At 37.4% G+C, this 25647-nt stretch overlaps 1 protein-coding gene across 1 annotated transcript in view; it reads right to left on the bottom strand.

Moving 5' to 3' along the window:
• The window catches only part of LOC146004845 (pickpocket protein 28-like), an 80493-nt gene that overhangs the window by 22704 nt on the left and 32142 nt on the right, over positions 1 to 25647 (bottom strand). The window contains exons 2-3 of the mRNA XM_083143869.1: positions 21158 to 21403; positions 15153 to 15366 (exon numbers count right to left, since the gene is read on the bottom strand). Of these exons, the coding sequence (XP_082999995.1) occupies positions 15153 to 15366; positions 21158 to 21403 (460 nt within the window). The remainder of the gene's footprint in view (positions 1 to 15152; positions 15367 to 21157; positions 21404 to 25647) is intronic.

The following is a 25647-nucleotide window of genomic DNA, read 5'->3' as shown; positions in this document are numbered from 1 at the left end:
ACATATTGTTGTGTAAGGTGCTGCCACCTAGGCAAACAAAGCTGCACTATGCCAGTGCCTGGGGCAGTACGTCCTCCGAGCCTCACCGATATACCTCGCTTATCTCTTGCTCCGGCTAGCACGACTAAACACTACATGGTGGCAGCGGTGGGATCCACATTCGGTCGAACGGAAGAATGGAATAGCTAACATGGGATCCAGTAATCGTGGCTCTACTAGAATTTTTTGAGAACAGGAATCAAGGTACGTGAGTCTTAAACATGCCTAACAATAGTGATTCGTCGGTAACCGGCAATGTTTTGCATTCGCTAGTGAATGTGAATCCTCCAGAACAATTTGACTTTGTTCGACCAGAACTGTGGCCATTATGGAGAAAAAGGTTCGAACGTTATCTAAGTGTTTCGGGCTTGGTTAACAAAACTGAGGACGAAAAAATCAACCTACTTCTATACGTAATGGGTTCACAAAGCGAGGAATATTTGTTGCGTTTCCCGGAACCACGTTCAGTGAGCGACTTGATGAACAAGTTTGATTCTGTGTTTGTGCCACATCGTAACATAAGTTTTGAACGGTATAAGTTTAATACCAGAGTGCAAAATGTGGGGGAACCAGCTGACGTGTTTATCACGGATCTGCATAGACTGGCTAAACATTGCGAGTTTGGTAATCTCAAGGACGACATGATTCGAGACAGGATCGTCGTCGGTGTAGCGGATAAACGTGTGTCCGACAAACTACAGATGCAGCGAGAATTGACGCTTGCCGAGGCAGTTAATTGGGTTAAGCAGTACGAACAACAACAGAAGAATTCACATGAAATTGCCGACCAAGGACAGGTACAACAAGTGACCAGACGACGCGAACAGACGACCGGGAAGGACTACGCTAGTAGAACCGGGACCGGAAGTGCAACGTACAGGGGAGGTAATTCTCGACCACCAGCTCGGAGTAAGTACAACACAAACTTAGAGAAACCGAAGTATTGTCCCTTCTGTGGAGGACCATTTCACCCGAAATTAAAGGATTGCCCAGCTAGAACAGTGGCGTGCAGGTACTGTAAAAAAGTAGGACATTTTTTCGAGTTTGTAGGAAGAGAAACACGAAAACAATCAATCATTTTGAATTTGGTAATGTGAATGAACAAAACACTAACGAAAAATCGAGGGTGGAAGATAATTTTGTAGGAAATATTAAAGGATCTACTTCTAATTCAGAATTCAGTTGGTATCGTTCAATTTTCATTAAGGAACTTGGCGATAATGTTAATTTTTTGATCGATACAGGTGCTGATTGTGTATGTGTACCTGATAAAGTGTTATTTCCAAACATGTTAAGTAATTTAAATGCAAAGCAATCTGGCCTTAAAGGACCCGATGGTACACAATTAAAGGTGTTAGGTACTGCGAATTTTACATTATGCTTTAAAGGCAAGGAATTTTGTACAAGAGTATATGTAGTAGATGGGTTGCAAAAACCATTGCTTGGTCGAAATGCAGTCACTGCCTTGGAAATGCTGAATGTAAATAATCTGCAAAAAGACCTACGATCTTTCACAAAAGTTGATATTAATTCACCAGAATATTGTAAATTATTTCAAAACATTGGATAATTTAAGAAAACAGTTTCTATTACTATGAAACCTAATGCAAAACCATATGTACAGGTTGTACCCATACCAATGTTGAAAAAACTAGAAGTAGAGATTAACCGTTTGAAAAATCTGAAAATAATTGAATCGGTAGAAGAAGTAACAGACTGGGTTAGTCCTATTGTGTGTGTGCCTAAAGGTAATGAGGTTAGACTATGTTGTGATTATACAAAGTTAAATGAGTGGGTGTTAAGGCCACATTTCCCTATGCCAAAAGTAGAATCAACTCTTGCACAATTAAAAGGTGCAAGGTATTTCAGTAAAATTGATCTAAATACCTCGTTTTATCAAGTAAAATTAGATGAAAACAGTCAACTGTTAACTACCTTCATTTGTCCATTTGGAAGATTTAAATTTTTGCGTATGCCATTTGGGATTTCTTGTGCTCCGGAGTGTTTCACAACACAAATTTCCATGTTATTGCAAGGTGAAAAAAATGTAATTTTTCATGTAGATGACATATTGTGCTTTGGGAGTACTATAGAAGAACATGATGAAGCTCTTAAAAGAGTCTTAAATAAACTGAAAGCAGAAGGTATTACTATTAACAAAAGCAAAAGTATCTTTGGTGTAACTAAAGTTATGTATTTGGGTCATATCCTGTCTGAGAAAGGTATTTCGATAGACCCGGAGAGGGTAAAATCTATTGTAAACATGGAAAGACCTACTTGTAAATCAGAGCTTCAAACATACTTGGGTATGGTTAACTATGCAGGAAAATTTATTCCAAATAAATCAGATATTTTAACACCTTTAACTGGTTTGCTCAAAGATGGTGTAGAATTTAAGTGGGGTGCGGAACAAGAATGTAGTTACAAAATGCTACAGCAAGCTCTAACTACAACCCCAACCTTAGCATATTTTGATCCTAGTAAACAGTGCATTGTTAGTGCAGATTCATCTTCATATGGCATAGGTGCTGTGTTATTTCAAATGAAAGGTGCAAAAAGAGAAATTGTTGCTTATGTTTCTAGAAAATTAACACCTACAGAACAAAGGTACGTGGGCTATGGAAAAATTTTCAGAATATGTTTCAGGTCTAAAAGTGAATTTGGAAACTGATCATAAACCATTAATTCAGATTTTGGGTTCTAAGAACATTTGATGAGTTAACTCCAAGATTGCAAAGATTTAGAATAAGGTTAATGAGGTATGACTATACAGTTAATTATGTACCAGGCCGTGAACTTATATTAGCAGATTTTCTGTCCAGAAATCCTATTGATGGCTGGGAGAGAGAGGAATTAGGTGAAGAAGTTCATGCTTTTGTAAATTTTGTTATTCAACACTGTCCTGTGAAAGATTATTACTTGGACAAAATTAAACAGTGTCAAGTAAATGATAACATATGCACGAAACTTAAGTACTATACTTTGAATGGTTGGCCTGAGAAAAGTAAAATTGCAGTTGAACTGTTACCTTACTATCAATATAGTGTAGAGATATGGAGACCATTAGACCGAGAAAACCTCGTCATGTTAATATTCACACTTGTTCATTTCCTGAACTTGTCCGACCAGCGAGCGATCTCAAGAATGCGCTAGCTTGTAACTTCCGTAAAAACCAGGAACTGGAAAGGCAAACGCGTGGATCTAAACAGGATCTACCGCGTTTGAAAGGTTTAACAACCTTTCGACGCCTGAAATGATAAAAGCAAGCTCCTACCCGGAGCTCGCTCTCTTTTGATTCTGACACTCATCGACGCTACATGGATAACTAGTCCGATTACTTAAACAACACTTTACACTGCTAACTACGACGATGGAACACGGAGTTACCGCTGCCTAGCATGCTACAAGGCGCAAGGGATCGCTTGGCTTGGTGAACTGAGGATCGCTGGATAGAACCTTGGAACTTTCACGATTCGGTCTGCGAGAAGCATTAGGACAAGACATCACACACATCTACCAGGTATGAACAAGCGTGAATAACCTTTTTCACCAACTTTCCATATCTCTACCCTCCTACGGAGCAGGTTCAGCCATCAAACATTATTAAGCTCTACCTAAAATGTTTAAATGAAACTACCCTGTACCTCTCAAAGCCCAGGTAAACGGGCTTACAACATGGTGGAGTTGCTTCAGGCCCTTTTTGCAATTGCGTACCCTCCTGTACGAATTGCTTTACATTAAATTATTCCCTCCCACCCCTCCCTCCCACTTTGGGAGCATTTTTAAAGTAAATTTTTAGAAATTCCAATTCATACTCCCACAGTACGCTTAAGATGCGTCAGACCCAGTGACAATTAGGTGTATTACCCTATGGAAAACAACCCCTCTTTTTCTTTTATGCCGAGCCCCCCCCCCCTTTTTTCAACAAAAATCTAGTTCTTCTGCATAACATGTATTCAAGCATCATTCACACAGGAATGAGAACACTTGCTTATACTTCTTTGACCAGCGATATATTAATGACATAAATAACTGTATAACCATACTTTCATTTGTTCTTTGGTCAGCACGACGAACCTTCGTTTATGAATACGTCACAGATAGCGTTGCACGAACACCTAGATTCCTCCCTCGACCAAATCATAGAGTTAGCAACTGCAATCACGGCAAATCCAATAAATTCACGACCTTTAACCCCAATTCCCTCCCCTCCACTAACACGGTTAAGATCTGCTAATAGAAATTACCCTCAATTTGTCCTTGGACTACAAACACCCAACAAAAACCAACCCCAACCCTTAGCGAGTACCCCGGCTCCCGTTTCAACTTCCCCTAACATTGTTAATAACTCTGATCACTTAACTGTAGAAATTCCCACGACTAACATGGCTACCCCAATTCCAACTGCATTATACCCGGCACCATTTAGCGGAAATGACCCTACGGGCATTGACTCATTTTTCCTTAAGTTTCAAAATGTAGCACACGCCGCAGGATGGTCGGAAGCTAAGCGTAAAGAGATGTTACCTTTATTTTTGACTGACACCGCTTTAACTTATTTTCATGACATACAGAAAAGACCCAATTTTGTAGACTTGACATACACCCATATCAAAGACGAGCTAAGTACGCTATTTAGGGGATCATACTTGTCAGCAGATCCTGTACAGATAATTCTCCAAAAGAAACAGCTGGTTAGTGAACCGATCCACACCTACGTTATTGCTAAAAAGGCATTAGTCCAGCAATACTTCCCGAACGCCACTGAAGAACAAACTCTCTCTTACATCATCACGGGACTGCGAGCCAAGTACATTGGCTGTTTAACCAACAAGCATTTTGCTAGGACAGAAGAATTAATTGCCCACCTACAGAATTTCGAACGCCAGCAGTCATTAATTAATTCCCGTATGTTGGAAGAGAAATTGGAAATTGATCAGGCAGTCGCTCAAGCGAGCTTACCCCAGACATTCAACCCATCACCACTTCACAGCTGTTCGCATGCACAGGTCTATTCCCCCCTCCCCAGTAGTGCACCCTCCCCAGCTCAGCATTTTGTACCATACAACCAGTGTCCATTTCCTTCTCTCCCACCATTGACTCATCAAGTCCAAAGTCCGGCTCTCGTAAATAGTTCCCACACAGTGTATCAAGGAATGCATCATATACCGAGTTCTGATAGTGCCCGCTGCGCGGCGACACTAGCCGTACCCAGAGTAGAACACGCTCAAAATGCCGCCTCTGGTGACGAAATAAACAAACTTTCGTCACAAATCTCGACCTTAGCTCTGCACTCAACCGAAGACGCGAGCTCTCTTATCAATCTTTGCTCAAATGTGCTGGAATTTGCGAAAACGGCTAATCAAAACGCACATAACAGAGGTTTCAACAAGGGGAATACTAACTCTTCTTACAGAAATAATAATAATTCTAGAGCTAATCACAGAGGTAACTTTCGATCGAACTCAAGAGGCCAGTTCAGAAGTAATGGTAACAAGAGGTTTCAACGTCGAGATCAGGCTAATCGCGACGATGCAAATACCTCAGCCTGCAAGTTTTGTGGTCGTTATAATCACGAAAGCGCCAACTGCTTTTACAAGCCACAACGAGACAGTGATTTAAACTAAAATCGTCTTCGACTTGCAGGAACGAAATCGAAGATAATACCAGATTAGATAAAGTTCCTATAATTGAGAGAAATGGCCTATACTTTATTAATAGTAGCATACAAGGAAAACAGGTAGATTTACTTATTGACGTGGGTTCCCAAATCTCAATTTATCCCTCCCATCTTCTCCCTACTGAAAGAAAAACGTACAAAGTACAATCCACAATCCAAGGTGTGTCCGGATCGAAACTGAGTGTGTCTGAAATTGTAGTGCTTCCTATCATAATTGGAAAGCGTAAATATTCGCACCCATTTAGAATAGTAGATTCAACTAACGTCCCTCCCCTTTTAGGAAATGACTTTTTACGAACGCAGAAGTGCGAAATGTCATTAAAAGACAATACAATAACTCTTTGTCATTTAGGACGTACTCCTAATTATAGTATTTTAAGATCAAAGTACAAGACTCACCAACTGTCGCATGACATATTTACCCAAATTGAAAATGCAAATGTGTATGAGGGAAAAGCTACCCTTTCAAACACAGTTCAGTTAAGTCCACGATCCAAGACTTATATCAATTTGAACATTACCACTACGACACCTAATACCCATAAGCCTGTACTTTTTACACCATCTGCTTCCCTTATGAGCCAGCATCCAGTAGTCCTTCCCAATGCTGCAGTAAACCCGCAGTCACCTGTCATTCACATACATAACCCTACGGAAACCACAATCACTTTGGAAAGTGACACAATAGTAGGCGAAATATCGACAGGTGAAATTTTAACTGATGTTACTTCCGTTTGGGAAAAAAGTGAAGATGTTGCATTTTCATACTCTTGTAATGAAAATACTACAGTAAAGCAACAACTTAGTGAAAGTCAAAAGAAATTTGACCCCTCCCTCCTCACAGTTAACCCTGATATTCCCCGAGAAGAAAGAGAAAAAATCCTAAAGCTCGCATACACGTATGCAGATATTTTTCTCTGGCCAGGGGATAAATTAACGAAAACTAATGTTTTGGAATACGATATCAAACTGACAGATGACACCCCAGTGTATGCCAAAACCTACCCTATTCCTTTTCATTACCGAGAACCCATGAAACAGGAAGTTCAGAAGTTACTAGACCAAGGTGTTATAGAGCGCTGTGAAGGGAGTCCCTATCGACACCCAGTCCTATTAGTTAAGAAACCCAATGGGACTTACCGTTTTATCTCTGACCTCCGTGACCTAAATAGGATAATAGCTCCGATTTCCTTACAATCCCCAGACATAAAAACCATCATGACAGAGATGGCTGGAAAGAAATATTACTCAATTTTAGATATGTCCAGTGCATTTTTTCAGGTTGGATTAACAGAACGTTCTAAAGACATTACCGCCTTTTCTATCAACAATCTTGGTAGTTTTAGGTATGCTAGGTTATGCCAGGGATTGAAAACATCCCCCGGTGTAATGAATCGCGTAAGCGAACTTGCCCTTAGCGGAATAGACAGTTCAGAACTTTCTGTTTACACTGATGATATTATTATTTACAGTTCAAATCTCCCGCACATGCTTAACATACTGGACAGAGTGTTTCAAAAGTTACGAACAGCATCCCTTAAATTATCACCCTCTAAGTGTAGGTTAGCTTTTACCGAAGTTAAAGTCCTTGGTAATTTGGTATCTCAAAAGGGAGTTAAAATTTCAGAACACATTCTTAAAGCTATTTTGGAATATCCCACCCCTACCACCAAACGCAAGCTTCGAAGTTTTCTAGGACTTGTCAATTTCATTCGACGATTTGTGCAAGGTTTTGCAGGACCAACAGAATGTTTATTTAAGCTTCTTAAAAAGAATGTTAAGTTTCAATGGACTGATGAACACCAGAAAAGCTTCGAAACACTGAAAGAAATGATCACGTCCGCCCCTATCCTCCGCCCTTATGACCCTAAACGCCCCTCATATGTATACATTGACGCGAGCGGAATTGGCATCGGAGGATCGCTGTTACAGCCTGATGACGAAGGAAATTTACATCCATGTGCCTATTGTTCACGAGCCTTAACAGAAACAGAGAAAAGAGCTGACACATTTTCACTTGAAATTGCAGGTGCATATTATGTATTGAAAACTTTCAAATTTTTTCTTATGAATCAACATTTTGTGGTTCTCACAGACAATAAAGCCTTATCTTATCTTCGTTCAACTAAACACCATAGTTCTATTTTAGGAAGAAGAGCCCTTTATTTTCAGAATTTTGATTTCGAAATAAGGCATGTCAGCGCTAGTAAAAATGAACTTGCGGATGCACTCTCCCGTGCAAGTTTACCGCTTGACAAGACTAATCATGACAAGAAAGATGATGATGATGATGATGACCTATTTTTTCATCAAGTATTTCATGTACAAGCAGCAGATTTTGATATTAGTTCAGAACAACGTAAAGACCCCTATTTTAGAGACATTATTAATGTTTTAGAAAACAAAGATAAAGCTAGTGACCCTAAACTAGAAAAGCTTTCGTATTCTTATGTACTCAAAAATGGAGTCTTATACAGGACTAATAAAATCAAAACTGGTAATAGGGATAGACTTTGTATTCCTCATGCATTAAGAAATCAAGTTTTCGACCTTATTCATGCACACAAAATGAACGGAAGTCACCAAGGTGCACAAAAGACATATAATTTAATGCTTATGCGCTACTTTTTCCCCAATATGAAGAAATTTGTGTACGATAAGGTTAGACATTGCATCCCTTGTCAGATTTCAAAGAAACCACAAGGTTCTAAACCGCATACGCTGCAAACATTTCAACCAGCCCAAATTCCTTTCCAACGAATCCATATTGACGTATGTGGTCCTTTAGTCTCTTCAAAAACGCACAAATACAAATATTTCCTATCGGTAGTTGATAGTTGTACAAGGTACGTAATTACAGCTCCTTTGGCTAATCACGATGCACAAAACATAGCAACAGCCCTAGTTGAGAAAGTCTTTTTAGTCCATGGCATCCCAGAGACGATCTATTTAGATCGTTCAACGCCCAATTCAAGTTTACTCTTACGAGAGTTGGCTAATATTACAGGTGTACAACTAAAATATGTAGATACTTGTGCCCATTTCACGAATGGATTAGTTGAAAGTTCATTTAGTTACTTAAAGAAAGTTATGAGAGTCTTTGTGTTAGAAAAGAAAGCTTCATGGTGTGATTATCTAGCTAGCGCAGCGTTCAGCCACAACGTTACAATCCATTCTGGATCCCTCCAGAGCCCGTATTTTACTTTATTTGGCTACAACCCAAGGATCTTAGCTGACGCAGTCCTTCCTTCGAACCCCGACAATGTTTCCCAGACGAACGCACAGAGACTTGAACTCCTGACCTCCATACGAAAGACAGCACATGACAACTTGAACAAGCGTTACGAACAGCAGAAAAGGTACGTAGACAGCACTTCTAGGAAAATACAGTACTCACCAGGACAACATGTATGGATTCTAGATGCCACTCCAACTCCAGGCGTGTCAAAAGCCTTTGCGTCCTCTTATAAGTACAAAGGAACTATTCTTCGTAAAGTTAACGAGAATTCCTACGAGGTAACTTACATCGACGGGAGAAGTAAGCAAAAGACTGACACTATTACTATCTCTAGACTTAAAGCCCGCTACGACTAGTGCCATGATAACCCCACTAACATTCATTAACACGCCACTCCGTTGTCACTCGCTTTAGCCTCCTCGCTCCTCGTTGCGAACATTGTACATGCATGATCCAGCATTTTCTCACGCTCATCCACCGTCCCCCCCCCCCTTCTTCCACTCCTCGTGCACGCACTGCATTTCTTCGTTAGGACGAACTCATTTTTATTTTTAATACAACATGGTTATTTTTATTTTAACAAGATCAGGATTACAGAATGCTATCTCAATCGTCGGAACATTTATAATACATCTTTTGCCTAATAATTAATTTTTTTTACAGATATTTTAATGTTATTTTATAATTGCGTTTAAACGCATGGTAATAGTCAGAACATATCACTTAGCTGATTTGACTAATAAGTACTTAGTGTGTTTATGATCCGAACTAGCAAATATTTTTTTTTTTCCCCATTTGCTGGTACATATACGCTCAAATGAAGAAAAAAGTACAAAGAAATAACGAACGAATGAACTAAGATAGAACAAGATCAATGATTTAAAGAACAAATGAACTGCGTAGAACTTTGCTTGAACTTTTGGCTTTATGGCCATAGCAATTTTTTTTTTATTTACGCTTAGGTGTAACGCGAACTGCTTCTTTGAAAGCTGCAATGCACTAAATATGTTAATAAAGCATATAATATAAATATAGGCAAATGTTCCCACTCTCTTCTTTAATTTTATAGTTCAAATATTGATAGCATACAACATGGTATAGCTCATATCCCATGAAATTAAAAACCTACTCTATTTTTCAATGAACTTTTACACAAATCTATTACTTACTCTTTCTCACTTCTTTTTCAATTTTTTTTTTATTAGCAGCGAATCGAAGGCGCTTAAACCTTTGTCCACAAGACACGTAAAATTCTTGCAATTGGTTTTATAAACGACATTTACACATATTACAGAAGGAAATGTCTCGTAATCACTTAGTTCGTTCTATTATCGCTGAATTCTCCTTTCTTTTCTCATTTCATTCCCGGCTAAGCCGACTATTCTAATTCCCCCCCCCCCCGTTGCGCCCCGGCGAACTTTCCTTACAACATGGAATTATTCCACCTATTCCCCCCCCATTCCCCCCCGGCGAACTTTCCCTACAACATGGTAAACCTGTTAATCATAAACAGGTCCCCTTCAAAACTCTACATCATATAAGTAATAACGCCCCTTCGCCGTCATTCAAATCAGATATTCCCTCCCCTCCCCCCCCCAAAATAATTCACCAGTTTTAACTGAAAGTCCCTTTTCAATCGATTTTATAACCCGTCATCACTTATTGTAAAATCTGCTCCACTACCTTTTGCTTTTTCCTAATTTTTCCCTTTACGCTTGTTTCATTATCTCATCGCCACGGATGTTACTGGACCCATGACGAGACCTGCTTGAACCATCGAGCGACAGACCTAGGCTCATCGCAGAGACCAACAACGATCTTGTGGAGTTCCAGCACCAACAAGGACCCGTTTCCGTCTGGACCCATGGCTGATTTTTCCATCTCCCTCGCCGCGACCCAGATGTGGAGCGCTTTACCCAGGACGTCTCTTGACCCAAAGCGCCATCGCAAATTTGACTTCCCGACTCAACTTCGCTGACGTCACGGCGATCTTCATCGACAGGCCCCGCCCACTGAGTGCATCCTGCTCTTGTTTACTGACGACACATAATACTTATTGTAATTTTTCATCGGCTCAAAGTGTTCCGGTGCTCAGATGCTTCAAGTACCGTAAGGCACACGCAATTAATACAAACATATGTCATTTACAGTGCCAAAGTTTGTGCCCATGGGTACTACCCATATTGGATTAGAGATACGTCTCTTTCTTTTGTGTTTTTTCTTATCGTCAGCTGCACAGCACGTCCAGCCTATGGCGGCATGCAGTTTACAGAGTTGCCATAGGTAACATACCTCAAGGCTCCGCCCAGCATTGTGTATGATCCGCCGAGTGTACTTTGAACTCAACAAACAGTAAACACAACCGCTTGCGGTTCCCGGCGTTTCTTCCCACTGTGCTGATATGTGTTTTTTTTTATTGTGCTGTCATCACTCAATCAAAACTAGTTCAGTGTTACGCTTAAGCAATTATTTTATCCATGCCTCAAGACTTAGTTGTTGTGCTCGTACTTTTTGAGTTTATACGAGGCTATAACCTACAGTTTTCATTTTATTTTTTTTATTATTCTACGTGTTTTTATATTTTTTTTTCTCAACGATGTTTGGTGCCACGATATGATATGACTCTTCTGGTGATTTCAATTTTTTTTTATGGTGATGCGATTCTTCTAGTGGTTTACTGTATTGGTCTTCTACAAGTTTGATATGTTAAATAAATCCTAATTTTTAAATATAATCTACTCCGGCCGAAGTAGTCGACCATCACAGAGTGGTTCGAGTATTTCAACAAGGGGAATGTAGAGATATGGAGACCATTAGACCGAGAAAACCTCGTCATGTTAATATTCACACTTGTTCATTTCCTGAACTTGTCCGACCAGCGAGCGATCTCAAGAATGCGCTAGCTTGTAACTTCCGTAAAAACCAGGAACTGGAAAGGCAAACGCGTGGATCTAAACAGGATCTACCGCGTTTGAAAGGTTTAACAACCTTTCGACGCCTGAAATGATAAAAGCAAGCTCCTACCCGGAGCTCGCTCTCTTTTGATTCTGACACTCATCGACGCTACATGGATAACTAGTCCGATTACTTAAACAACACTTTACACTGCTAACTACGACGATGGAACACGGAGTTACCGCTGCCTAGCATGCTACAAGGCGCAAGGGATCGCTTGGCTTGGTGAACTGAGGATCGCTGGATAGAACCTTGGAACTTTCACGATTCGGTCTGCGAGAAGCATTAGGACAAGACATCACACACATCTACCAGGTATGAACAAGCGTGAATAACCTTTTTCACCAACTTTCCATATCTCTACCCTCCTACGGAGCAGGTTCAGCCATCAAACATTATTAAGCTCTACCTAAAATGTTTAAATGAAACTACCCTGTACCTCTCAAAGCCCAGGTAAACGGGCTTACAACAATAGATTAGATTTCTCAATAATACATGATATATTGTTAAAAGGTTCTCGTATTGTAATACCAGGTTTGCTACAAAAGGAGGTTTTAAAATTCATACACCAAGGTCATCAGGGTATAACGAAATGTAGACGTCGAGCACAGATGTCAGTATGGTGGATAGGACTTAGTTCACAACTTGATGATTTAGTGAAAAACTGCTCTCAATGTATTGAAATGAGAGGTAACTGTAAAGAACCATTTTTAAGGGAAAGTTTACCTGATGGACCGTGGCAACAGGTGGGAGTAGATTTGTTTAAATGTAAAGGTGTATGGTACCTTATTGCCACAGATTACTACTCAAAGTTTTTTGAGATATTTCCATTGAAACAAATGACTGAAGATGTGATAATCACAAAAATGAAGCAAATGTTTGCTAGATATGGTGTTTGTAATGTAATTAGATCTGATAATGGACCGCAGTTTCAGTACAAATTTAGCTGTTTTGCTAAGGAGTATAACTTTATTCATCAGACAGGTTCGCCATATCAGTGTCAGTCTCAAGGACAGGTAGAAGCTACTGTTAAAATTGCTAAACATTTGTTAATGAAGAATGATGACATATATAAAGGTTTGCTTGCCTATAGAAATACTCCATTAGCGAATGGTTATTCTCCTGCAGAATTATTTCTGAACAGGAAATTAAGATCAGATTTACCGATGTTACCTGTAAAATTACTACCTAAAGTGTTGAATCGTAGCCAAATTTTGTACAGGAATAAGAATTTAAAGAACAAACAAGCTAACAATTACAACAAAAGGCACAGAGTTAGACATTTAATAGACCTAAGGGTAGGTGAAAGGATCTGGGTAAAGGATTTAAAACAATATGGTACAGTTAAAACTAAATTGAAATATCCTAGATCATACTTAATACAAACGAATACAGGTACTTATCGTCGAAACAGATGGCTCCTCATCCCTGCTCCTCAGGTAATGAACAGGGATGATATTACATTTCCTGAAAGGGCTCAGCCCAGAGTAACTCCAACTACACCAGGTCGAGATAATAATAAAGAAAATAAGTTAGAAGAAGCTGAAAGTTTGGTGTATATGCATCCTCGAAGGGAAAGAAACCCTCCAGGATGGATGAAGGATTACGTAGGTTAAGATATTATTTGTGTTTTTGTTAATAGGTATGGTGGTTATGGATAAAGTTGTTAAATGTGTAATTTTTATGCTTTGGTTAAAACATTACTGTTCTTCAATTTGAGTTAAGAAACAAAAACTTTGTTTAAACTGTTTTGTAATAGGAGGTAAGATTTATGTAGAATATGTAAACAAACCTAGCTTCAATAAAGAAGGGGGATGTTGTGTAAGGTGCTGCCACCTAGGCAAACAAAGCTGCACTATGCCAGTGCCTGGGGCAGTACGTCCTCCGAGCCTCACCGATATACCTCGCTTATCTCTTGCTCCGGCTAGCACGACTAAACACTACACATATCAAAATGGTACTTACTTAAAAAATACACCTCGTACATGTAACATTTGATTTGAGTTCTTACTTTTGTAATTTTCTATCACTTTTCTACCAATTTTGGATAATTACAATGAAATTTACATGTAATACTATACAGTATTGTTCTAATAATGTACAAGTATTACAAGCGCACATTAAAGTAGAAATACTTTTTTCCCCTCAAGAGCTGAAGCAATATTTAAGATGCAACTTACATACGGTGACCATAATATTTTGACCCAGAAATGGAACATCCCAAGAAGGTCAGTTTACCACCCTCACCCCCTGCTTTCTAAGAAATAGATTAGGGCAAAATATAAAATTATCGTTATTAAAGTATGGATCCCATAAATACATCATAAAGAATAATTTGAAATATGATCTCCTGTTGTCAAAAGGTATTTATTACAATAATTTTGGTATAAGTCCTACATAGTGTTCTGGTATTTTTTGATCAACTTTTGATGTTAGCCAGAAGTTGAGGAGTGCCAGTAGTATTCAAGAATTAGTCTTCTTGGAAACAACTTTATTCTCACCAACAGTTCATAAAACTTCCAACATATCTGACACACAACGCGAGATTTGTCTTTTCAGTTTGTGTCAAGATGAAGGAATTAAAATTCTTGAAACTACATTTACTTTCCTTTGTCATTATTGTTCATTGCTCTTCAAAGATCTCAACACACACAAAGCAGCTCAACTGTCTGCTCGAACATTCTCGATGACAACTGAACATTTTGATTGTTATGAAGTGCTTGAAACAGTAGAGCCATGACACTTGTTTAAAAATTCCAGGAACATATTTCTTACACATGAAATGTCTCTCAAATTTAGATTTCATTTTCATGCTAACTCCTAGAACTTTTATAAAATGGGACAAGCCTTGGTGGAGACACATAGGGGTTTAAACTGTAGGTCCAGTCCCGATTAGCCTTATTGTGCATAAAGTGGACTTAAAACACCAAATCAATCAATAAAACTGGGCAAATAGTGTTTTTTAAATAATATCGACAGAACGACTGGGACACGACTCTGAAACGAGACTGTTCCGGTCAAAATTAGATGTGTGGTCACCCTAACCTTACATTCGATGGCATCTTCAATTTGAATAACTACAGTATAATTTTAAATATAGTTAATTTCAAATTTTGATATAGAATGTACCTGAGGATAGCTTCTCTTGAGGGAACACTTGATCACAAATGTGTCTTGAGAGGAAAGCAGTACCACTGTAATAAATATTTTATATGTTAGAGGAATTTGTATTTGATTTACCTTAAAACCATATTTTTCACCAGCACACGTTAGGTCAAAGTTATAAGGATAAAAGTCCATGGAGAAGGTTAGTCCAGCATGTGATCCTGCTCCCCAACTTCTGACTGGATATCCGTCATCTATCCTAGGTAATGACGGGTAGCCTCCTTCAGGACTCCAGCCACTGGAATTTTTCCAGCTCTGCATATCATACCAATGAACCCATGGAATGTGACTTTAAGAGAGAATGGGAAAGTGTAATAAATTTTAAAAATGTTTGTATCAAAATACAAGAAATACACACACACTACAAAGAATTTTACACAGAGAATTCTGGTATCTTTTTTTACATATATATCACAAATTTTTACATACAAGGTGTGGCATAAAAATGTTTGTTTTCTGTTTTGTTTCAGTTGGGAGAATTTCTGTAATGGTGTTGGCATCACTTATTGATTGTCATTTGCATCACCAATGTACAGTACACCATTTAGAGAGATGGATCACTGCAGCAGAGCTCAACATCCTGTAGCTGTGAGAGCATTTTATATAAATGGTGGCACTGCTGCTGCTGCGAGATGAGAACATTGACTTTTTTTAAACATTTTAATTTCGGGAGACATGCTCTTATTCCATCAGGATGTAGGTGAAGAACTTTGAATCTAAGGGAAATGTATTGAAGCAGAAACCAACAGGTTTGAGATATTGGAACATGTCATGAACGATTTCTGTTGCAGATTGTCCGGGTGTCAATGACAAAATGGGGGTCACTGTAGCACGTAATTTTCAAAGCACAAACTTGGCTGTACATATGTTGCAATTGGCAATGTGTAAGGATGTGGTTCATGTGTTTGTATCTTTTTAAAAATAAAACGTAGTATTAGTTTCATTGCATTTATAAAAGCCATTTTTATGCCACACCCTTTACATTTCATTTCTTTAATATTTTCATCTAATATTGAATATAGGTATATCAAAGTTGTCTAAGGGATCAACTAACTTTATATATCTAAAAAAGGGACATTACTAATTGAACGTTGAAGCAGAAAAGCATTGATATTTATGATGAGATGTTAAAGAAAGAAAAATCTTGAAGATATTCTTATTTAACCATTAGAAATGTGAATGATAACAACTCTACCTTAACAATCAAAAGAAAACTTGGATATCTTAACAAGTAGAGAGGAAAATGCAAAGAATAGATCAGTCATTTTTATATCCCATCAGCTAGAATTCTACTGAAGCAGAATCAGAGTTCTCCAAGCTTATTTGCTCATGCAAGATCCCACTTAGCCAAATGCTTGATGCTTTCACCTTTGCTGCAAGCTCCCAAGTGGAAGCTCCAAAATGTCTGTGTTGATTCAGCATCGTGAGGACAGGTGGGGAGCTACTTGAAAGCCAGTAGCAGACCAGAAAACAACAGTGACGGGACTTATTGAGCTGACGATGCATCACCCAGTGAAAGCTACTGGGCATGTCTTGGTTGTCTCAAAAGGTTGCTCTTCCAGAGAGTTAACCTGTTTTCTAGTATAGTTCTGTAGCACATAATAGAAGCCCCTTCTCCCCTCCCCCTTGATCTTTAGACTACCACTGCAGCACTCTCTTAAATGCTGCATTCCTACATCCCTTTACTGTTTTTTTCTCCTGCCGCCAACAAAGACTTCTATGAACATATTATTTGAACCTAAGTAAAGACTATAGTCAGTCCCAGGAATCTGTGGAGCAAGACTCTGCATAAAGGCAGAGCAGGGGAGAAAGCGAAAGTGAAGCAGTACATGCTGCTGGAAAGGCTGATAACTGCAGTTGCTCTTCCCCTTCCATTCAATCCCGTCTCCTCGCATATGTTCATTAGTCAAGTCCTCTGGAGTCACTACTTTTACAGACACTTGCTTTCTTTCACTTGTTCCAGAGATTACCGAGACAGAGCACAGCGATTAGGGCAAAACTTCGCTCTTCCCCCCTTCCACTGAGTTCCACCCCATTTGAATTTTGGTTAACTCTCTTAACTTAGCATCCATTAAATGAACACCTAATGACTTCCTTGACTTCCCATGGATATTCAAAATTGTATATATAATACACATCAATCAAATGGATATCCAAAATATCCAAAGGCCTAATCTGGACATTGTGGATATCCTATGAATATCCCTCGTCGATTTGTGTTCTGTGGGTATATATTGTCAGGATATACTTAATTTCATTCTGTTTCTCATTATTTCTACTTTTCAGTCAATTTCTGGATTTCTTATCAAGAAGCTTCCTAATTGTTCAAAATTGGTAGAGCATAAAAATCTGCCTCTCATGGAGATCAAATTCATTTCCACACACACCAAGCATAGCAAGGATCAAAGGTTCGGGTCCTGGTTGGGGCATACATGTTTCTTTGATACATGTAATATATAAAGAAGGATGAACAATACTCACGCATCATCAGTGAACATATCATAGGGTGATAACAAATTTAATGTTTCACACATGCCTTCTTCTGTGAAGATATTTCTTGAAGAGTCGAAAACATCATCCTTCCACATGACATGAAAAATTGGAACAGTATTGGAGTTCTGAAAAGTGAAATTACTGTTCCATAAATATTCTTCAAAATGTTTAATGTAAGAACACTTAAAACTATTAATACGTAATTATTGACTTACATAATTAAAATTATTTTGTAAATCTATTCTCCATTCTAATAAAATTCTACTTTTCATGACAAATTTTTCTTCAATATTAACTAATACCTAATAACTTTTTTAACTTTTTATAAAAACATTCAAACTTTTGGAGAAATATAATTGATTATGATTAAATTTGCAGAAAAAAACAGAAAAATGTCTAAATTCTTTCAATGGCACTAACTCAAACATATTCTTATCTTACATAAAATAAACTTTTCCCTACCTTTCTCTCATCTCTCTCTTTAATTGAACATTTATTTCAAAGCACCCTGCTGAAAATTCTGCCAACTGTTTTCAGTAAATAAATAGGTGTCTTGATTGATTGATTGATTGATGTGCTTTATTTTATTTAGCTTTTTTGTGCTGCTTTTGGCTAATTTGCGAAGATGAGGATGAGTGATGATATGATGAAATTGATGAATGAACACTCATAAACATCCATGCCCAGACTGGGATTCGAACCCAGAACCCCTGGCATTGTAGCAAGATGTGCTAACCACTCTGCCATGGGAGCTGCTAATAGGTATCTTGAAACTACTGTGTTCAGATTTTCAAATAGATATTGAAAACATTAATGAGGAGGGACAAAAAGTTATGTTTACAGTCATATTGTTAAGTTAAACATATTCCATACCATAGCAAATACAATACGAAAGATATATATTTATACTTATACTGTACATGTCCTGTAACTATACATTAGGACTATTAATGGTGTTCTGTAGAAAATCATTGGGTTTCATTAGATTTTCAGGAACAGAGCAGAAAACTGTAGATTTTATCTAGTGTAAGCAGTAGAAATTTCTAGCAGGAAATCAAATCTGAACCAATCGTCAAGCAAGTCACACATTTAATCAGATGAAAATTTACCTATGCACATTTCAATTACAATAGCTACTTCTGCTCTGTAAAATAAATTATGTCCAAAAATGTTATATTTTCTTGGTAGGGCACTAAAGAAATAAGGATTTTTTTTGTAAATAAATTATTCAGGTCATATGTTTCTAATTTCATGCATAGAGTCATTTCATAAAAACTATATTGCAAATATATTTAGCATTAACCTCTTGCACAAATCCATAAAAATCATCTCCAACAACAATATTCTTCTTAAATCTTCTAATTTTCTTTCCACAGACCAATGATGCAAAAGCAAGGTGCCTTAATCTGAAAAAAGATATAAATATAACAAGAAGTAGGTTCTGTAAGTTAATTTAGTGTGTAACTTATTACAGATTAATATAGATTCTGATGTCATTTTATGTTGTAGAGAAAGAAAAAGGGATGTTATTTATCTAGGATTCCTCTATTGAAGGCTAAATACCAAACATTTAGGAAAAAAAAGACATGCTAAAAACTATGCATCACAGCACACAAATATCCAAGAACATCTACTGGATATTTGTGCTGATGTTCTGGCTTCCAATAGATATCCAAGATATTCCTTAGACAGCCAAAAGTGGTTGACCCAATGTTGGGCCAACCGTAATGAATTGAACAATGTTAATTTTGGCCATGGTTCCAATGTTGGCCCAACATGTGGTTTTTATGTTCGGCCAATGAACTGAAAACTAAAGTATAGACAGGTTTGTTTTCTGATATCTACAATTTATTCTGAGGCCAAATAGGTATAAACTGCAGTACAAATTATTTGTGTAAACTAAAAAAATAAACAACAGTTTCTCATTCGTATGGAATCATTATTTTCAAGGTACCTTCAGGTGGTAGTACAAAATACTTTCTAGAGTTTACTTAGTTCTCTACCTTTCATGGAATTTAGTCTGCACATAACATTGTTTATTTTACATACATGGATCTTCAACCACCTTCACAAGAATACCTGTAAGAATGTTCTTTCTGTGCTACAGCTAAACAGACAAACCATAAGCAATTCCTTGCACAGAAATATATTTCATCCATGGCGGCTGACAAAGGACTCCTGAGTGACTACAAGGCAAAAATAGCTTCTACTTTTATTAACTAAATATTAGTATGTGCTGTGACTGAAATATTAAAATAGAAACACTGTTACATGTCACTCATTTTACATTCTAGAATTTACAGCATACTCTTCAATGTTGTCTTAAGAGGAGAAAGTAGTTTTTTCGAACTTATTTTGACTCACTTTTCCATGGTTAGGCAAGTGTTCTTAACAAATCTTGACCCAACGTAAGACCAACTTGAATTTGCCAACCAACGTAAACCCAACCTTTCCTACTCAAAACTGCAGTTTGCTCAACAGTTGTGGTTACTTGGGCATCAAGGAGATATCCACAGGAAACTCAGAGAAAGAATGTTTCTTGAATATTATGTCCAAAACATATCTAACAATATATATGTTATTGACATCAGTGTTACATGTGATTTGCATGAATTAGACATAAAATGGACATGTGGATTTTGTTGCCATAGAATAGAATATTAGACAGATAGCATACAGAAAGCAACTGAAATACTCATTAAATCGTTGGGCTACTGCTAATGAGAAAACGGTTAATAAAAGAAAGTAACAATTTCCGTTTGCATAGATTAGAGCAATCTGCAGTATTTAATTTCAGCTTACTTGAACTATTTTAACTGACCAGTGCAAAACGAAGTGAAATAAATTCTTTCCCATGCCACATACATAGTGTAGTAAATATCCTTACGTTGCTCTTTTGCTACGATTTTTTTTTATTTGCTTCATTTTTACTTCACTTTTGTTCCATTTTTGGCTAATTTGCGAAGATGGGGATGAGTGATGATATGATGAAATTGATGAATAGACACTCACAAACATCCATGCCCAGGCCAGGATTCAAACCTGGGACCCCTGGCATCTGCTAACCATTACGCCACGTTGCCGGATCTTTTGCTCCGAACTTGATAAAAAATAATGATAGGTATTTTCGTGAAATGGCATTGTTTTCTTCATAACCTCATAGTTACTAAATAAACTAATAGCCATAGAACAAAGAGAATTATATAATACAAAATAAAACTTTAAATGTGCAAAGATTTAGTCAAGATTCAAGGTTTAGATTTTTCATAACCTAGAAGGAAATGTAACCATAAATATGAGATTTCATTAATTAAAATGCTGAAGTTTGAACTTTATTTTGGTTTTAAGAGTTGAAGAAAATAATTCATGCATGTTATTTCCTAAAAATTACATTCTCTCAGTGGAGCCAGAAAATTCATCAAGTGGACTTTGCTCTCAATGTGGGATTATCGCTTCTTTTTACTAGCCAATGTTATATATTTTTTCATGTATCTAGTTTTTAAAAGGAAATCTTGGTCAAACAAAATTATTAACATCCACCAAACCCTGGGCATTCCATGAATTTGAACCATGTGCTTAATACTCACGTTTGTTCAGACATGTTTCTGCCATGTCTATGATCCTCCTCAATTTTGGTGAAATTGAAGTAGGTCCTTTGTGGGATCTTGTTCTCGGAGCAGATGGTGACGGCGGGAAACGGTATCTCCCATACAGGGGTTGCTTTTTCGGAAAATGTTACCATGACGGGGGAAGTGTTCCACTTAGTGAAGATTGTGTTGATCATGTAGCCACATCCTAAAACGCTCAGAGAAATGGCTATCACCCAACAAACCCTGCAAGCAAAACGTAAATTCTTGACATTATCACCGGAAATCACTTCATTTGCAATAATGAGTACGGGAGAATAGTCCAAAATGGGGATGGCAGGTCAAATGGGGACGTTCGGTTTCTCAATGCTGCTACCTGGAATCCAACACCATACTGCTATTTCTTGCCGCCTATATGCCAGTTTGAATCGAGTACTGGACGCCAAACCTTTTTTCTATGAAGTTTTTTGAGTTGTTTCTATACTGTGCTTGATCTCACCAAGCCACCTTTGAACAATCAATTTTGGTAAGAAAAGCATGGATTCTTCCAGCTTTAAGTTAGATTTTGAGATACTGCTTGATAGATGCAACGTCCTCCGGCATCAATGTAGACACGCACCTTTGCTCGGCGAGCGCGTTGCGGAGAACGACAACATTTCGTAAGGTGCATAAATGTACCCATAATGCTAACTGTCTCTTCAGTGGAGAGATGAGACTCCATAGTTCTCAGGGATCGGGTGTTAAAAGAGCTGCTCCAAAGATATCAGATGAAATGGGATCAATAACTTTTACCTCAACAGAACAACAGGTGATGAAAGTTTATATTCCAGTTTATTTCCTTAACAAAATAATAATATATATATACACGTTTTAAAAACAAAACTACCCAGGGTTAACATTAATAAGTACCTTGAGAAGCTTACTCATTAATCTTACTTCCCTACTTGTATACATATATACAAGTAGGGAAACGGAAAAACACATTTCTTACTTCAACCGGTTTCTTAAAAAAAAAACAATCAAGATACTTTCACATTATTAGGTGGGATTAAGCCAAAACTAAATATTATAAGGGCCTTTTATCTCTTTCACCAGAAGGTGGAGTTTAACTTCTCTATGGTGCTTGGACTCTCGCCTTAGCAGAGAGCACCTTCTCTGCTTTAGGTGTTTGGTCTCTCGCAGTAGCGGAGCACACCTTCTCTCAGACCCATTTTACTGAGACTTTCTTGCTTCTATTATCGGGTACTTTCACCTGTGTAAGTTTGCGCATTTACTTTTGAGACACCCTGTATTTTACTTTCTAGGCTTATGCTTTAATTCATAGATAAATATGTGATGTTATGTTTTTTATTAAGTGTTTAAATTTAGTTTAATATATGATTTGTTAATAGTTGATTGAAAAGCAAAAATGACAAAAATTCTTCCAGTCTCATAATTTTATTGTATTTTTCATGGTTAACTTGACTTCTGTTCTTTCAAGAAAGTTTTTGTAACAACATTTTGCATTAGACTTTGAATTTACATTGTTTCATATGAGTTTACCCAAATGGTTGTCTGAAACGGAGACATTGCATATTTTCTAGAGAAATGTTTTTCTGCCTACAATAATGATTTTTTTTTTACACAAATAAACTTGTTTTCCGATAGTGTAGAACGTACTTAGAAAAGAAAAGTTTTGCAACATTTTGAACGAGTCTCCCCTACAGCCAGGGTTGAAATTGAAGGGTGGCGAGGAAGAATTCCCCTTTTACATCAAAATTTGACCATGGGGGTTGGGACAATGTAATTTGTATCAGTAGCGGTGAATGGGCTCCAAAACTGGGGAGGGGACAAAGTGCAAAATTGGGGGGAGCAAGGACAGTTTACTTTCCCTTGGTAGATAAGGTTTAGAATAGTGCTAGAGGAAAAGTGGCAAAAAGTGGGGGCAACTGCCCCCACACACCCTGATTGCCGCGACTGATTTGTATAATATCCCGTTACTTTGAAATAATTTACTGAAATTTCCCTCTTCCCAATGAAATTCTTTCAAATACCACACCGATTAAAACATGATATTATTTTCATTTTCAAATTAGTAATGGTAACGTAGTAGTAGTAGTGCTAATCAAGGGGTCCCGGGTTCGATACCAGGTGGAGGCACACGAGGGTTAGAATTCTACTGTAAACTGTAGATCTTGGTCCGATTATCTATGGTCAAAGTGAGATTAAAAACAAAATAAATTATTAGCAACTTATCTTCAGTGTACGAAATAACTTCTGCAGTCTTCCTTGACTGAGATGATAAAAACATTTTTTAGTGTGAATTGAAAATTACCAAATTTGATTTCCACGCAATGATTTACGAGAACTCTTAACACTGTTACTTTTCAGGTGGTGAATTTTTCAAATTATATTCCTTTTACTTTAATGGGTATACAGTTTAGAAGAATGCCCAATACAAAACAATATAATCAGCCGTATACAAATCATTTCTGCTGCCAGGCACGTATCCAGGGGGGCTTAGGGGGGTCGAGCCCCCGCCGAAAGTTTTCAGTTTATACTAGATAAAATGAGGTATTTGGTTCCTTGTGGTGTGAAATAAAATAAAATGAGGATAATTTAAGGAGAGAAATAATTACCGAGGAAAGACGGAGAATGTTCTGTAACCCTATTATTGATAATAGCACGTATCCAAGTTGGGAATCAGGGGGATCAAGCTCCCTCCCCCAGGAAATTTTTCAGTTTACACTAGATAAAATTAGGTTTTTGGCTTCTTACATAATGTGACAATTATTTAAGGAGAGAAATCATTATCGAGGCAAAACAAGAAATCTTCTATAACCCTGTTATTGTTAATAGTGCGTACCCAAGGTGGGGATCAGGTGCTCGAGCCCCCACTTCCCAGGAATTTTTTTAGTTTACACTAGATAAAATTAGGCTATTGGCTTCTTGAATAATGTGACGATAATTTAAGGAGAAAAATAATTATCGAGGCAAGACGGAGAATGTTCTATAAACTTGTTATTGTTAATAGCACGTATCCAAGATGGAGATCAGGGGGCTCGAGCCCCCTTCAGGAATTTTTTCAGATTATGTTAGATAAAATTAGGTCATTGGTGCTTGAATAATATGATTATAGTTTGAGAGTAATAATTATAGAGGCAACCTATAACCTTATTATTGTTAATAGCATTCAAATTCAAATTCAAATTCAAATTCTTTATTTGCTTGGGCGAGGTTCAGCCTGAGGCTGTTCTGCCACCTAACCCGTGTCATCGATTACATTTAAATTTACATTTCTTATACAAACGTTATTACAGTATTAATACAGTGTACAATAAACTGTATGATTTAGTTACAAAATATATTGATAAAATAATTGTAATAAATGTATGAATAAAATTATACAAAAATTGTGAAAAGACAACTACATAAAAATAAAATAAAATGAATGAAAAATAAATAAAAATAAAAACATGTAGACAAAATACATAACATAAACATACAAGTTACATCATAGTATTTGAACACAATCTCTGCTCTGCCAAAAGAAAATTCTTTACTTCATTTCGGAAAGATTCTATTTTAGATATGCTCGACATGGTCTTAGGTAGGGCACTCCATATTTTTGTAGCAAAATATGAAAACGACGACTGATATGCCTGTGTGTTGCAGAGTGGAAGGTTAAATTTTGAAATTATTTCTTGTATGGTGGCTGTGAATACTGGTGCGAGGGATCAACATGTCTGCCAGATACGACGGCTTGCCAGATGTAATAATTTTATGTATAAGGCAATATGTATGCAGTAGTCGCCTACGGTACATATTGAGGATATTCTTATTATTTATGGAAGGTAAAATATGTTCACGCCTCGGGATGCAAAATATGAACCGCATGCACGCATTTTGGCATTTTTGAATCTTTGCTTGTAAAGTTTTATTTATTCTACCAGAGTACACTACGTCACAATAGTCGAGAAATGGATATATAAGTGTTTCAACTAATCGCTGCTTGATTTCTGAAGATAATAGTTTGTTAAATTTAAACAAGAATCTAAGTGTTCCAAATGATTTATTGATTTGGCGGCTAATATGCTCATTCCATGATAAAAGGGGGTCAAATATCAGTCCAAGACTTTTAACTACTTGAGCTCTAGGTATGACATCATCATTTATTTTAATTGTTGTATTAGTGTGCTCGACCGAACCAATAGCATTTCGAGTTCCAATAAATGTATAACATGACTTATTAGCATTAATTTTAAGACCATTTGCATCACACCATGTTTTTATAGCACCCAAATCATTACTTATGTATTCAATACTTATGGCAATTTCTGTTGGATTGAATGATTTGGTTAGTTGAGTGTCATCAGCATATGAATGTACGTTACAGTATTTGACAACTGAGGGTAGGTCTGCAATATAAATCGTAAACAATAAGGGACCTAGTATAGATCCTTGTGGAACACCAGATGAAATATATAAATTATTAGATAATAAAGTAGGCG

This window comes from Lepisma saccharinum, chromosome 22 (genome assembly GCF_977018435.1).
Source record: "Lepisma saccharinum chromosome 22, izLepSacc3.1, whole genome shotgun sequence".
NCBI lineage: Eukaryota > Metazoa > Arthropoda > Insecta > Zygentoma > Lepismatidae > Lepisma > Lepisma saccharinum.
Note: the sequence above shows the minus strand (reverse complement) of the source record. Positions and strands in the feature narration are given on the sequence as shown.